The 15,000-nt window shown below is 37.9% G+C and overlaps 2 protein-coding genes across 7 annotated transcripts in view; one reads left to right on the forward strand and one right to left on the reverse strand.

Annotated features, from left to right (window-relative positions):
- LOC125035111 (dehydrogenase/reductase SDR family member on chromosome X-like) overlaps window positions 1-2,258 on the forward strand; it is a 6,985-nt gene extending 4,727 nt beyond the window's left edge. Inside the window, exons 5-7 of the mRNA XM_047627277.1 lie at window positions 1-197; window positions 322-523; window positions 676-2,258. The exon at window positions 1-197 is cut by the window's left edge and continues 11 nt beyond it. Coding sequence (XP_047483233.1) covers window positions 1-197; window positions 322-523; window positions 676-858 — 582 coding nt within the window. The 3' untranslated portion in view covers window positions 859-2,258. The remainder of the gene's footprint in view (window positions 198-321; window positions 524-675) is intronic.
- Window positions 2,259-5,419: 3,161 nt separating this feature from the next.
- Window positions 5,420-9,079, reverse strand: LOC125035114 (bolA-like protein DDB_G0274169). 6 transcript variants are annotated; one of them, XM_047627283.1, is made up of 6 exons: window positions 8,965-9,079; window positions 7,755-7,821; window positions 7,542-7,610; window positions 7,076-7,242; window positions 6,640-6,708; window positions 5,420-5,997 (listed from the first exon to the last, which is right to left on the reverse strand). In XM_047627283.1, the coding sequence occupies exons 2-6, from the start codon at window positions 7,774-7,776 to the stop codon at window positions 5,917-5,919; spliced, it is 408 nt and encodes a 135-aa protein (XP_047483239.1). In that variant the 5' UTR covers window positions 7,777-7,821; window positions 8,965-9,079; the 3' UTR covers window positions 5,420-5,916. The 6 variants fall into 6 exon arrangements, with proteins under 6 accessions (XP_047483239.1, XP_047483236.1, XP_047483240.1 ...); XM_047627280.1 differs by having other exon boundaries at window positions 7,542-7,616; XM_047627284.1 differs by having other exon boundaries at window positions 8,969-9,050.
- Between the last annotated feature and the right edge of the window lie 5,921 nt (window positions 9,080-15,000).

A 15,000-nucleotide genomic window follows, 5' to 3' on the forward strand; every position in this document is an offset into this window, starting at 1 on the left:
TTCTGGCCACTGGAAATAACGGAAGATGGCTTTGAGTCTCATTGGAGTGTTAATTATCTTGGGCATTTCTTATTGACCCAACTGTTGTGGCCTGTGTTGAAAGCCAGCTCTACTTCAGACAAACCTGCACGTGTTGTCAATCTCTCATCTTCAATCCATTACCTTGGTTCAATAAATTTTGATGACATCAACAGCAAGTATGGATATCTAATGAATTCTAGATGTAATGGTAATAGTGAAAAGAATGATGATAGTGATGATAATAGTGATGAGTTAATATTGGTCAAAATATGTTGATACAAATATTTCCTCTTTTCACAGAAACCATTACAATGCACAGACAGCTTATGCTCAAAGCAAACTAGCTCAGTTGATGTTTACCAAGGAATTAGATGAACGGATTAGGGCAGCAGGAGAAAACATCACTGTTAATGCAGTGCATCCAGGAGTTGTGGCCACAGAGCTGTTCCAGCATGTGGCCTGGGCACGATACTTCCCATGGTTGGCCAGATCCTTTTTAAAGGTACAGTAATTCATAATTTTTGTATAAGACACACATTAAGTGAGGAGAATCAGTTAAGAAAGTATTGGAATTTAGAGAAAGAAAATATGAAAATAAGAGACTGCAGTGTTATTTAATTCTGTTTGCAATTAATCATATTTTTTACCCTGCAGACTCCTAAACAAGGGTCAGATACAGTGGTTTATGCAGCACTTTCCCAGCTAGTACTTGATGGTGGCCATTATTATGAAAATTGTACCATAACCCGTCCAGCTGTCATGAAACCCAATGATTTACGCCATCTCTGGGAAATCTCTTGTCAGCAGTGCAAAGTTGTTGACTTTGGTGGTTTGTAAAGAGATAAGATTAAGTGAAAAATTTGTTAATACTCTTTTATATAGAAATGTGGTATGATTGAAATTTATTGTTTATTTCATATTTTGTATACTGATACAAAAAAATTATGTGATATGATTTATTACCTAGTAAATCCCAGAAAACCAAGACACCTTGTTTGGGTATATTGGTAAGTTGCACCTTCAAAACCTTGATTGAACATCAGTTTTTAAAATATGGTTGGTTATTTTTGTACCACTGTATTAAATGAGTATGGACTAGGTTAAGCATTTCCATCTGGCATATTCCTCCAGCTGCAAGGCCAGAGTTCTACCACTCCTGTCCTTGTAATGTACCTCCTGCTTTCACTCAGCCCTCCCTCTAGACCCTCGTCTAATCAATGGTTACAATGCCCATCAGTGTCTTCTCCCCCTTACCCTAGGACCCCCTCTTCTCCCTTTGTGTGATTTGCTTATGTCATGAATTAATTTCTTAAGAGTTTTTATTGTTTATTCTTTGTCTGTTATATGTATATGTAAATACAGGTTTATTGTGGTGTATGTTGGGATAAATGCACATATTATTTGTTTTGTGCACATGTTGTTTCCATAATTTTTGTAAGTATTTTAATATTGACACTCCTATGCAATAACTTTTGTATGGTTCAGTTCACCCTGACTTTAACTAAGACTTTATGTTGCACTTGCATCAGATGATTACTAATGCTATGTATTGCAGTTCTGGTAAAAGTTTTCTATCTATATGAATATCACTCTGGTCTTAAATTAAGTGTTTTACATTACTTAATTGCCCACTACATCATTTACTTTCTTCTGAAATTGCATTTGGTTGTAGATCATTTTTTGTGATGGCTAGTATATGTTAAAACACTGATAAACATTCCATTTCTTGTTAAATCTCAACTGGGCAATAATTTCTGTTATGATAGTGAGATACTCCAAGTGTGTCTTTTAAGTATATGTGATATGAAATGAGGACATGCTTGTAATATTTATGTATTACATATATACAACTTGGTGCTCCCTTTTGATAACAGTATCAGATATAAAATGCATGTGTAAGGTAGTGTATAAATATAAACTTTTTTTTTCTTTTTTTTTCTTATACAAGTTACCAAGGACAGTTGTTACCAGGATGTTTTGCAGATGTAATATGACTGAAACCCATCTAAGAAAAGAGAAAGTTATATGGATCCCACTTTGTGTATGTGACAGTCGGAATATAGAACAAAGTTATTATTGGTTTTATATAAGTATTGATAAGATTCATTTGTTTAATGTAATAAAAATGATGTATGTAGTCATTATGTATAGTTTGTTTTATACTATGTCTGTATTTGGTGACTGTAAGATACACAATGGTTTTGTAATAGTGTAAAGTAAATCTTATTTCATGTGAAGCTTGTATTTTTAACTTACTGAGGCTCCCCTTTACAGTATAACAGCAAATGTGAGTGTGAAATGCAAGTATCAGAGGTGGTATATTTGAAAGGTCATAGTGGATAGTAGGTTATTATAATTAAGTTAGATAATGAGATGTTATATCACAATATAATGTTGCAAAAAAAAAGAAATTAAAACCAAATGCTAGAGGAAAAAGAAGTGTCATAAATGAGGATTGTGTACTGTAGTTCTCTCTTCTTTTAATTTATATTTACTATTAGATAATTGAGAAATGCATGATAGTGGCGAGTGTGGTGTAACTTGTGCACCGTCTTATGGTCTTCTTAGATGTGTTTTCCATCAAATTGCTCCAGAAGGTCAGTTACCAGGTCAGCCTAGCTACACCAGTTTACCATAGTCCTTGAATTGTCAAGAAAAGTGATCATTTTTTTATTATTTATCGGTTCAGAACATTATAATAAAATTAATAATAATTATGATGCTTATAGTAAGACTAATGATGTTAATATAAATGTAACTTTTTTTTCTTGATAAGGTTAGGAGTTAAATGAAACTTTTTTTTCTTGATAAGGCTAGGAGTTAAAAAACAGGTGGTATCCAGTAGACTTCGTAATAGAGCCCTTGGTAGCCATGTGTGAGTAAACAAAATCAGTATTACTGATTGGTAGAATTGCTTTTAAGGAACTGAGGACATACATGCATTCACCACCCAAACTTACCTTCTCTTTCTCTCTGAAGAAATTAAACAAATCTATATTTTTAAAAATCTTTATTGTCTCTTATCTTTACAGCCTGAGTCAGGGAAAAGATGTAATAAATTTAATATTTACAAAGCTTCAATCTTTTACTACTATAGTTATCTCTTTTAATTTATATGTAGGTGTGATCTTATATTTCAGAAATCAATTGCTTATAGCAATATGGAAAATTCTCTAACAAGTTACTAGCAGCAGATGGCATGAAATATTTTTACTATAACCACAAGGTTGGTTAAATATGAATAAGCTAATAGCTTATAAAAAATGTATATATAATATTTGAAAAACTTAAAGCACAGTTCAGCATTCCCAGTCTTATCTCTAGAATTGCTTCATAGGAAAAAAGCTTTACAACTGTCCTCCCAACTAATATTCCCCAAGTGTGGTTACAAAAAAAGATGTGGCAATGTTGCATCATGTTACTAGCCATTGGTTGGTACTGTCTCATCAGCTGGATAGTTACTTATGAGCAGGAAAGCATCTGACTGCCATGACTTTAAAAAGAAGAAGCCTGACTTCCACCAAAATAACATGGCTCATAATTCCAACTGGTGCTTAAAGGAGACAGTTATTTTTTTTTACATAAAGAAAACCTGAAACAGGTTCACACTGAGCCTTATCTTTTCTAAATATTTCTATAATATATCTCTAAACTTATTTTCCCTAGTCTATTTTTCTTTTTCTTTCCTTTTGAAGGTTCTTGATCTTGTGGGAAAACCTGCATACATTTTGTAATGAAGATCTTTTAAAAGATAATACATGAAAAATATATACTGTATACATATATTCATCCCTCTCACACAAACTGTTTCCTCAATATGTAAACCACATGAAAAGGCAACAATTTTGTCGTAATAATGTTATGCTTTTCAAGCAAATTGTCAAGCGAAACTATGGTCGACATCCTCCTCCGCTGGTCATTGTCAGGGAAAGGTACCATTGGGTCTTTGTCATGATTTAACAGCATTAAGAAAATAAGTCCTAAATTAAGTTAAATTTTCCCCTAACTTACTTAAATAACTTAAATTATTGTAAGGGAAGTTAATATACCAAATTGGGTTTTTGTAAATCTTGTAACTGCAGTCACTGGATTTCCATAACACTTCTAAGAAAAGTATAACAATATATGAACATCAATAACTAAAGGAAATGTAATTTTTGGTATGTATATGTATATATGAATGTGAGTGAGTGAGTGAGTGAGTGAGTGTGTGTGTTTATTATATTTCATTAACAGCCATTTATTCCATTGCAGGACATAGGCCTCTCTCAATTCACTATTGAGAGGTCATTTGGCAGTTCCACCCTTGCCTAATTTGATGCCCTTCCTCTGTGTGTGTGCGTGTGCGTGTGCGTGTGCGTGCGCGTGCGTGTATGTGTATGTGTATGTGTATGTGTATGTGTATGTGTATGTGTATGTGTATGTGTATGTGTATGTGTATGTGTATGTGTATGTGTATGTGTATGTGTATGTGTATGTGTATGTGTATGTGTATGTGTATGTGTATGTGTATGTGTATGTGTATGTGTATGTGTATGTATATGTATATGTATATATATATATATATATATATATATATATATATATATATATATATATATAATCACAGTATTACCTATAAAACTATGACATTGTGTCATTCACACTAAAGAATAAAAATATTGCACATAATAATCAAAATAACTTCTCTATATGTTATACAGGATTACTTCAAAATATGAAACAGTAACCAACCTATATCATCCTTAGTTACACCTTTACAACCAAGCAAAGCCATAATTCTTAATAGAAAATTAAGCCTATTAAAGTTTTCTGTACATTATTTCAGTATAGTAAGTAGAGGTTTTGAATTTGGCAAACGATTTTGAACAGTGTTTTACCTTGTAATTTTAACTCTCAGCCACGAGACGCAAGGATGGTGAACAAGAAATAATAAAAAGGGTATTCATTGAACTTTTTTGTGTGATCTGCACTAGAGTTGGTTGATGGAATTCTCCTTTATGGCTTAAACTGAACTAGGTGATAACTTCTCCTGTGGCTTTCAATATTGGCAGCAAATGGAAATATAAATTTGCTGCTTTATCATCAAATACCAAGGAAGAAAGAAACAGAGCCAAGTTAAAATCCCATTAGTAATAATTAAAATCCCATTAGTAATAAAAAGTACATTTTGCTAAATTACTAGCTAAGACTTCCATCTACATCAAACTATGAAATACTTAGTAACATCAAAACATATATCTGTAAAATTAAGTTGAAGCATTTTACATAATTTCATTTTACAATGAATTTTCATGTAAAATTTCCATTTATCCCTTTTACCAAATATTTGACTAATACAATAATTTTTACGTATGCTAATGTATATAGCTAATAAAAATAGGAAACTTTCCAAATATAAAGATGTATCTCTTTATTTATGTTTGAATACAAAATAAAATACATCCCAAATTCATATTCAAGTTGCAAATATTTCCCAGATTTAACAGTTTTGAAAGTCTCAACATTTCACAGATCCAATCAATGAATGCTGAAAGCTTAGAAGTCACAACAACAAAATACAACACTATACAGTGTCGATATGAATTCTGTCCTTTAGCTGCCTTAAAATATTAACCTTCACTACCTGTACTTTGTATATACATCAGTATAGATCACAGCTTATAATCAATCATAACAAAATTCAGATAAATTGATTACATTCATGGTATAGTGCCTCCTCTGGAGTGTTTAATGCATAGTTTCTAATCAATACCTTGTAAGTCTTTTCAAGCACAAGGTAATGGTGACCTTACTTCTGCATAGTTTAACCAATTCTCATTTATCACATCTTCCATGCCACTGGAACCTACTTCAGTCTTACTTTTCTGGCTTTTATAGTTTCAAGAGTCGGCTTCATTTCCCAAAACCACCACGACAAGCAGGACTTCGTTCTATCTCTTGAGAGCTTTTTTCCCACTGGTCTGGAGTGCGTGCCTGAGAGATTAATAAAAATAAACAGAATAAACACAATAATCTCTAGTGAATGAGAAGGTGAGTATGGTAAAATGGATCAGGTATGGGATATTTTACAGAAAGTGGCTAAACAACTTCAACTTGGCAAAAAATCCAAAATCTGGCAAGTTATAAGCATTCTTTTTTTTTTTTTTATCATTTGAACATGATTCTTCACCTATATGTATCAAAACTGTACCATATATCTATCTATCTATAAGAAAAAACGTTAAACATTACATGTACTTCAAAGGTGAAATATATAGGAATGATAATTTTGAAAGCTTTATTTTAATCACTGTTATCAATTACTCCATTTCATTTAATTTCATTAACAATTTCTTTTTTATTTATTTACATATTCATCTCTCTACCTACTGAGATGTGGGGGTAACTTATCTATTAGAATACTTGGGCATATTTGTGAACATTTCAGTCAGTGGAGTTTTTTCTCTCTCTTTACAATCTAGAATCATTTACTGAAGAATAAAGTGGAAAAAAAAAAAAAATCACTACTAAGTTATATATACAAAAATCATTACAAATTATATCAGAAATAATATGTTATGCAAGATTAAATAAATATGCAGTACAATAACCCATCTTACGCATAGAAATACTCACCACAATGGAAAGAGCATGAACTCCTGTTGCTAACTCTTCACTTAGAGCTGCGTTCACAAGGCGGTGGCGCTGTAATAGAAAGTCTACTTAGATACATGAATAAAGTTATCTTTTTTTCTCAAACAAACACATGAATAAAGTTCTTTTTTTTTCTCAAACAAATACATGAATAAAGTTCTCTTTTCCTCTCAAACAAATCAAGTAAACATGTCATCTGTTTTCAAAATGCAGTTCTGGTACTAAACCTGTAAGATAAACTCACAAAGTACACATGTCAAAATGTACCTATCTGCCTACTCTGTCCTATCTATATCTATGTGTACATCAAAGACACAGTAAAATTAGATTCTTTTTCTTATCCTAAAGCACCTTTACGACTCTGACTGCAAACTGTCAGTCTGTTTCCCTGTTAGCTGAAAAGCACCGGAGAACATACCTTGATGAGAGGGACATTCTCGAAAGTTGGAGAAACAACAAGGACCTTGAAATGTGTTTCCGAGCCAGGAGGGACATTGTGCATAAAGGACTCATTAACGATCTGCAAATGCACGGGTTTAAAAGCCTCAACCAGTTTTTTCTTTATAGCCGATTCAACTTGTCCATCTAAAATAGAGAAATGATGCAGTGATGAGGAAATGCTCATTTCATGCAAAGACATGTTTTTTAAAAATCTAAAGAAATATGGATAATTATCTAAATCCTACTACAATTAACATCATCAACCTAATGTTGCAGAAAAAAAAAAAAAATGGGACTCTTCACTATTACTTTAAGTACTGAAATGAACAATAAATCTAAAATATACAACAATTTATATATGCTTACATGAACAAATGTCAAAACTGTGACTTATTACACAGTTTAAATATGAGACTGGTATATAGGCTTACTCTTATACTTACTGGAAGCCATTTTATGTAATGGTTCGGCTCTTCTGTTATGGAATGATGGTGTTGTTGATATCCTCCGAACTGTTCCTGAAAAACACTCTACTTACATATCTGATATTGTGAATAGATACATCCATGCATGGATATTACACTATCTATGTATCTATCTTGATTTATAATATTCATTCTATTGCTATGATGACATTCTTTAAATCAAATACACACCCACGACTGCTCTGCTGATCATCTTCGAGGGCTTCTTGAGCTGGAAATCACCTTCCCCTTGTGCTCTCTGCAATCATGGTACTGTATTAACCATTACCAAATGTTTCTCAATTTTGGTAAAATGTGTATAACACGACTACACCCATCAGATTAAGTCCACATCCTAAATTGTCATTTCTTCCTAGCCAGTCCAATTCTTTTGTCTACTTTAACCTAAATTTTGGTATTTGTTAACGAGAGAGACGCACCCTCCAGAGATGATGTCCAAAAAACAAGGCTATCGTGCAAACCCAAAATTCCAAGCCTAACCTTCCCTACCTTCTATCTATCTTCCATGGACAGGGAAGCAAGCCCTCTGCACCCCCCCCCCCCCTTTATTAACATTTTATGCCAAATTAGATAAAATGCACCATTAAGAACTCTGGATGTGTGAGGGTGTTGTGAACTTAGTCTCTGAGCGGTGATATGCAGCACCTATTTTCGTCTTTTCGCGTAAATAGGAGGCTGCTGCAGCTGTACCTGTGTTGTTTATTACTCCATTTCTTTTGTAAGAGGGCAGTGTCCATTACCCTCTATCTTTGTGCATCACAATCCGTAACATTAACCTTAATTTCTTCTGTTTATATCACAGAGGTCTTGTAGGCTTCGCAGGGGATTTTTCATTGCATAGGAGCTAGTCCAAAAGAGGACATAGCACAGCTTTAGGCTACCACTGCTACCTTGAAACCACTAAAATCGTATGTGATACTAGTATTCATAAAACAAGCAATTATACAGCAAACTGTCTTTTTCAGTTCGATATGCAGCCTTATGCAGACCCCATGTCCCCGGGCCAAGGACTTACACGTGTTGTTTACCGTAAAAACAAACCGAGTTAACACTAAACTAATACCTGTCATTGTGGGAAATAACTACACTTGACCCATCACCGAAACTACTGAATTGACAAACGGCTTTATGCCACACACAAAAAATAAAATCATATATATCAGTAACACATTGCTTAGCAGAAAAGCAGACCGCTCTTCAACCTCACCTCCTTCGCTCTTAACTCTCCCAACCTGAGGCCTTTAAGTTTTTTTTCGACTTTCATTCCCCTCTCACACCATACAGGGACACCTAGACACTATCATTATCTTCTTTGCTAACAATGACACCCTTTATAACAACGACAATTCCGTTCTTAGCATAGGAGAGGCAGGAGGCTTACCTACAGACACGAGCTCCTTATTACGTTCTCCTTATTCACGTCCTCCTTCTTACATTCTCCTTCTTATTACGTTCTCCTTCTTACGTAATCCTGCTTTTCGTCCCCTTTGCCTTTTTCTTACGTACGGGGGAAAACTTTGGGAATAAGTGACTAAAGGGTAAAAGGGAAAAAAGGTTCCGGTGTTTTCACTGGCCGGGGGGTTGTTGGTTTTTTCCGTTGTTAGGGAAAAGTTTGTGTGTTACAAAAGGGGGGGCTCGTAGCACAACCCTTTGAGATTTATATTTTTTTTTTTTTTATTTTTTGGGGTTTCCCCTTGGTAGTGGGCAGGAGAGGAATTTGGGGCCTTTTGGGGGTGGTGAGTGCGCGGGTCAACGGGGAAATTTTCTATGGTTAAACTTCTTTTTTTTTTGGTGTGTTTTGGGGAAAAATTGGACTGTTTCCCCAGGTCATTTCGGGTTTTTTCTAAGGTCTTGGGTTGCGGGTTTTAGGGAAAACCAAAAATACCCCCGGGGGGGGGGGGGGTTTCCCCCCCCTGGCCCCTTTAAAACAAAAATGGAAGCTTTTGTCACTCTCTCTCCCCTCCTCTCTCCCCTTTTTCTTTTTTTCTCTCTCATTTTCCGTCTTTTCTTTTTTTTCTCTCCCCTCTTTTTCTCCCCCTCTCTCTTTTTTTCTCACCCCCCCTCCCCTCTTCTCTCTCTCTCTTTTTTTCCCCCCCCTCTCTTTTTTTTCCTTCCCCCCCCCTCCCCCTTTTCTCTCTCTTTTCACCCTCCCTCCCTTCCTCTCCCCTTTTTCTCTCTTTTCTCTCTCTTTTCCTCCCTCTCTCTCTTTTTTCCCCCTCCCCCCTTCCCCCAAATTTCCCCCCCCTCCTCTCTTTTCCCCCATCTTTTTCTCTCTTCTCTTCTCTCTTTTTTTCTCTCCTCCTCTCTTTTCCCCCTTCTCCCCCCCCCTTTTCTTTTTTCTCTTTCTCCCCTCTCTTTCTCTTTTCCTCTCTCCTCTCTCTCCTCTCTCTTTTCCCCCAACCTCCCCCCCCTTTTCTTTTTTCTCTCTCTCTCTCTCCCCTCTCTCTCTCTCTTCCTCCCCCCTCCTCTCTCTTTTCTCCTCTCCCCCTCTCTCTCCCTTTTCTCCCCTTTTCTCTCTCTTTCTTTTCCCCTTTTCTCTTTTTCTCTCTCTCCCTCCTCCCTTCCTCCCCCCCTCTTCTCTCCTCTTTTCTCTTTTTTCTCCTCTCTCTCTCTCCTTCTCTCTCTCTCTCTCTCTCTCTCTCCCCCAATCCCCCTTCCCCCCCTTTTTTCTTCCTCTCTCTCCCCCTTTTCTTCTCTCTCTCTCCTCTCTCCTCCTCTCCCCTTTCTCTCTCTCCCCCTCTCCCTCTCTCTCTTCCTCTTTTTTTCTCTCTCTTTTCTCTTTTTCCTTTTCTCTTCCCCCCTTCTCCCCCTTTCTCTCTCCCCTCTTCCTCCTCCCTCCTCCCCCCCTTCTCCCCTCTCTCTTCTTTTCCCCTTTTCCCCCCCTTTCTCTCTCCCCTTTTTCTCCTCCCCCTCTCTCTTTTCTCTGTCTCTGTTTTTCTCTTTGTTTTGCCCTTCTCTCTCCCCTCTCTCTCTTTTCCTCTCTTTCTCCCCCCACCCTTTTTCCCCTTTTCTCCCCCCCCCCCTCCTCTCTCTCTCTCTCCCTCTCTTTTTCTCCTTTTTCTCCTCTCCCCCATTCTCTTTTTCCTCTTTTCCTTTTTGCCCTTTCCCTTTTCCCCCTTTCCCCCTCCTCCCTTTCCTTTCTTTTTTTCTAACCCTAAAAATGGACCCTTAAAAAGAAAAAACTGGATCCCGGGACCAAAATCGGGGGGCCAACCCCCTAAAAATAAGTAAAACAGCAAATTTCTTGCTCATATAACATCTAGCGGTGTATCCCCGGGCGAGGTGTTGAGAAACCCAAAAGTATTTGGCAAGGGAAAATGTATTTAACATCATTGTGTTCGATGCCCCAAAGGGGAAATCGAAACAGAAAAAATTACAGAATAATGAAGTATCATTAAATGCGAGGCGCATAAAGGGACTAAGGGGAATGCTGCCCCGGGAGAGTAACATAAGGGATGAGGGGGGAAAACCCCCAAAAAGTATAAAAATGGTTGAGGGCATGGCACCCTTTGGGTGCCATCTTAAACCCCTGACCCGTTTTTGTTTCAAATTGTTAAAAAGGGGGCCCAACGGAACACGGCTTGTCCACGAGACGCCCGCGATGCCGGTACTGCGCTCGCCCACACGGAATTTTCAGAATGGTGCAAAAAAGTTTTCCAAAGGGAAAAAATTGTCCCCCGTAAAAGCGTTAATTGCCGACAGGAGATAATGCAAACTCTCCATTATGCGCCCTTTCTATCCCAAAAGGGCAGGAAAAAAAACAGTAAAAAAAAACCCCCAAAAAGGCCCCCCGGGGCCCTTTTCCCCCCCAAAAACCCCCAAAGCCATGCACCGGCCCCAGTACCAGCACAAGCAGGGGGTCAAGCTTGTCAACTCAAGCACCAGTTGCAGCACCAAACCCGCAATATGCGCATCAGGGCCCCTCCCCACCTTCAACACCCGCTGAGCACCAAAATTAGCACCATCTGCTGCACAAACTTCAGCACCAGCTCAGGGATTTATTTGCAGCAAACAGCTGCAGCCAGCCCCCTCTGCAGAGGAAAACAAAAGTCCCCAAAGGGGGAAAACAAAGAACTATGCAAATGCTGCTTCGACAGATGGAGAGAGGGTGTTCTTTAAACGCCCAAAAAATGGTCAGCAATTTTCAACTTTTAGGAAAGGTGTTTTGTTCCCCCTCAATCAACAACAACATCACCCGTAGTGGGGGGGAAAAGGGCAAGTAAAAATGTCTCCAGTTAATTTCCCTTTAAATGTATTTCCTGAACATAAACAGGTTTTCAGAAACGCAAAGGGAAAATCTTCCCCGTACCTTCACTCCGAAAATGTTGTGTGAGTTGCCCTTTAGGAAGTCCCGAATAGTTTCTCGTTATGCAAAAATTTTCGGGATACACATACTTGACAGACCAAATATTTCTAACCCCCCTACGAGAGGGCTTGGAAATTTTAAAAAAAGAACTCAATTCCATCGGGAAAATTTATTGATTTACAATAGTGACAATCCTGTGTTGAATATCTTAGTATTAAAATAATTTTTAAGGTAAAACTACACCAAAATTTATGTATAAAAATCCACATGATAGTGAGGTGGTACCTAAACCTCCTGACTGCATGATACATACTGATACTGTCCTTATTGTGTGGGGATTTTAATGCTCGCCATCCGATTAGGCTCCGAGGGAAGGACCAATGGGAAAAACGTAAGGCTTAATATTGACTATCTCCAAAATACTAGTGCCCCCATACAAAAAATAAGTCCCCTTCGAAAAAACCCTTATTTAAGGAGGGAAATTGGACTATATAGCTCTATACAATCAGCACACACTACCAAGTACTGCGAAAGTCCCTCCCATTTTTAGTTAGAGATCACTGGGCATTATGTATAACCCTCCCTTTTTGCAAAAGAACCCCACCCCAGCCGCGCCTTAGATACCACCTTGCTGCTAAATATCATGATGAATTCATTGAAAGAATTGCCTGCTGGTATGAAGACTTTACTCCTACCAGCCTGGATCACTTTAATGAAACTCTCTGTCAGCAGTTGGCAATATCATTACTCAAATACAGCCCAAAAGCCCTGCCAAGCACAGATCTTTATCCTCTCAGAGGTAGACATGCACAACAACTGAACAAAGACCCTGAGATAAAACAGTTAGGGAGGCACGTAACGATCAAAGTAAAAGTCAGCTACCGACACTTGGGAAAAACCCTTACTTAGTTAGGGATCTTGTGTTTTTTAGTAAAAAGATCAATGAGATAATAACACGGAAACGGGAGGAAAAAATTTTATGCCTGGGCAGAATCAATGACTCCATGACAACCATGAGTAATGTATGGAAGAAATCAAGCAAGAATTAAAGCAATACATGCATAAAAACACCCCACCCCATCCAGAAAGGGAAAGCCTCATCTCCCTCAATAAATGGAGTGAGGAATCTTCTCTTGAAAGTCTTTCCGTTATCCATACGCAGGTGCTTCCTTAAATTAGGCCAAAAAACGCATGAAACTATCAGTGCCCCACCTCTTAGATTGAGGCTGATGCACATTTACTAGGGGGGAACCCTTGCAGGCCATTAGACTATCCCATCCACGCACCTGGGGATGATAGGAATCACTTATACGACATCATCCGACTTCTTGCAAAGGTACAGTTAAGGGAAGAAATCCTCTTCTTGATCTCTTCACACTTAACAACAAGCAGCATCATGCCTACCACATTGGAAACAGGCAAACCATCATAACCAAGTCCAAAACCAGTACGTGCCGAGATTAATAAAGCCGAATTCCCTCTGCTCTTACGTCCCTGCCTGTCCCTAAAACCTGTGAAAGAATTCTCCTTACCGTTTACTCCACCAGATCAAAGACATGATCCACCCATCTGTCTTGGCTTTTCCACAAGGGAGAGGAACACAAATGTGTCTAGCACAGTACCTAAGAGGCACGTCATGCACAGTCTTCTTACTTCATTCGATTTTAAGGGAGCATTCGACAGAGCCTCCCCTACTGCAATCCCCCCATGAACTAACTCTTTTAGGAGTTAGGGCAAAGCTCTTGTTATGGTAAAGGATTATCATCTTTGAGAAGAGCAAAATTGGTTGTATCAGGCAACTATAAGCAAATGCGAATTGAATTAGGCACTCCACAAGGGGAGTATTGTCCCCAACACTGTTTTTATATACTTATGCACTCTCTTTGCAAGCTCAACTAAGAATTAGGAGACCTAATGCCAGCATCACATCCCTATGCTGATCGACATATCTTATTCCGGTATTTGATAGGGGGCATATGTTTTACAGAGGTTCAACAAAAGTGTGCCTCCCTTGGTCCCTCATAATCAACCCAATCAAAACTAAGCATATTTCCAGATCTCGTACACCTGCCTTACATTCCAAAGTTAGGTGGACAAACTATAGCAAGAACTGACACCTACAAATATCTTGGTGTTATGGTGACTGCTCCCCACCTTATGTCCACAACACACGTTTTACCAAGGATATTGTTCAAAACATCAAGGAACGATGCCTGAGCGTATTAAGACCATTTTGCAATACATAAAGTAACAGATATTTAGTTGCCTCCCTGAAGAAGTCCTAAGTTTGGTGTATATCTCCCTTGTCATGACCATGATAGACTAATGCATGCCCAATACTTAGTATGGCTAGGCACCGAGTGGCCCACAACCCCTTGAAGTTTTACATGAACAAGGGCCAGAGAATTTATACTTGGATGCCCAATGACTGCTAAAGTTCTCGTCATGAGGAAAGAGTTCGACCTCCCTTCTATTCACGAGTCTTGTCATCTCCAAGTGACACCAGATACTTATGTGCTTAAGACTTCTGCAGCTTCAGCCAAGACTCACAAATCTACAATAGCCTATCACATGAATAAATTATAGAGATAGTAAGCCCGACCCCGATACTCCAATCTCATACAGTCCAACTTAGAATGGAACACAAAAACTGCTCATACTAACAATGTTCTTCAAATGTAAGAACAACGAAGCTATTAATATTCCAGATATAGTAATTGCTGTTTCCTTGGCACAGAACTCATGTAACAATGCTTATAATTGATAAATTAATAGGGTCTAATCATTGGCTTCAAAATGGAACTAAAAGCTCACTACTTGAAATATATAGATGGCATTCTACATCCCTCTCATGGTATGCGCCCACTTGCAATCTACTGTGATGCCTCCACTGATCCTCATGGATCAACAGGATTGTGTGCTAATTCCTGATATAAATCTTGAAGAAAGTGTGTGCATTTTCCAACTGGACAAGCACAACTGATGCCGAGTCAGTAGCTATACATCATGCCATTAAGAAAGGGAAGTCCGCAGCACGACACCCTGCTGTCTTTACAGACAGCCAAGGCGCTCTCCAAAGGCTTCCTACATTTAATCCAGAAAACATGATAA

This window comes from Penaeus chinensis, chromosome 19 (assembly GCF_019202785.1).
Source record: "Penaeus chinensis breed Huanghai No. 1 chromosome 19, ASM1920278v2, whole genome shotgun sequence".
NCBI classification, from domain to species: Eukaryota; Metazoa; Arthropoda; class Malacostraca; order Decapoda; family Penaeidae; genus Penaeus; species Penaeus chinensis.

Coding starts and splice junctions, on each gene's coding strand:
- LOC125035114 (XM_047627278.1), bottom strand. CDS start 8,847: ATGAAAGTCGAAAAAAAACTTAAAGGCCTCAGGTTGGGAGAGTTAAGA. Junction 7,243..7,541: donor ATTACATAAAATGGCTTCCA/GTAAGTATAAGA, acceptor TCTCTATTTTAG/ATGGACAAGTTGAATCGGCT. Junction 6,709..7,075: donor AGAATGTCCCTCTCATCAAG/GTATGTTCTCCG, acceptor TTTCTATTACAG/CGCCACCGCCTTGTGAACGC.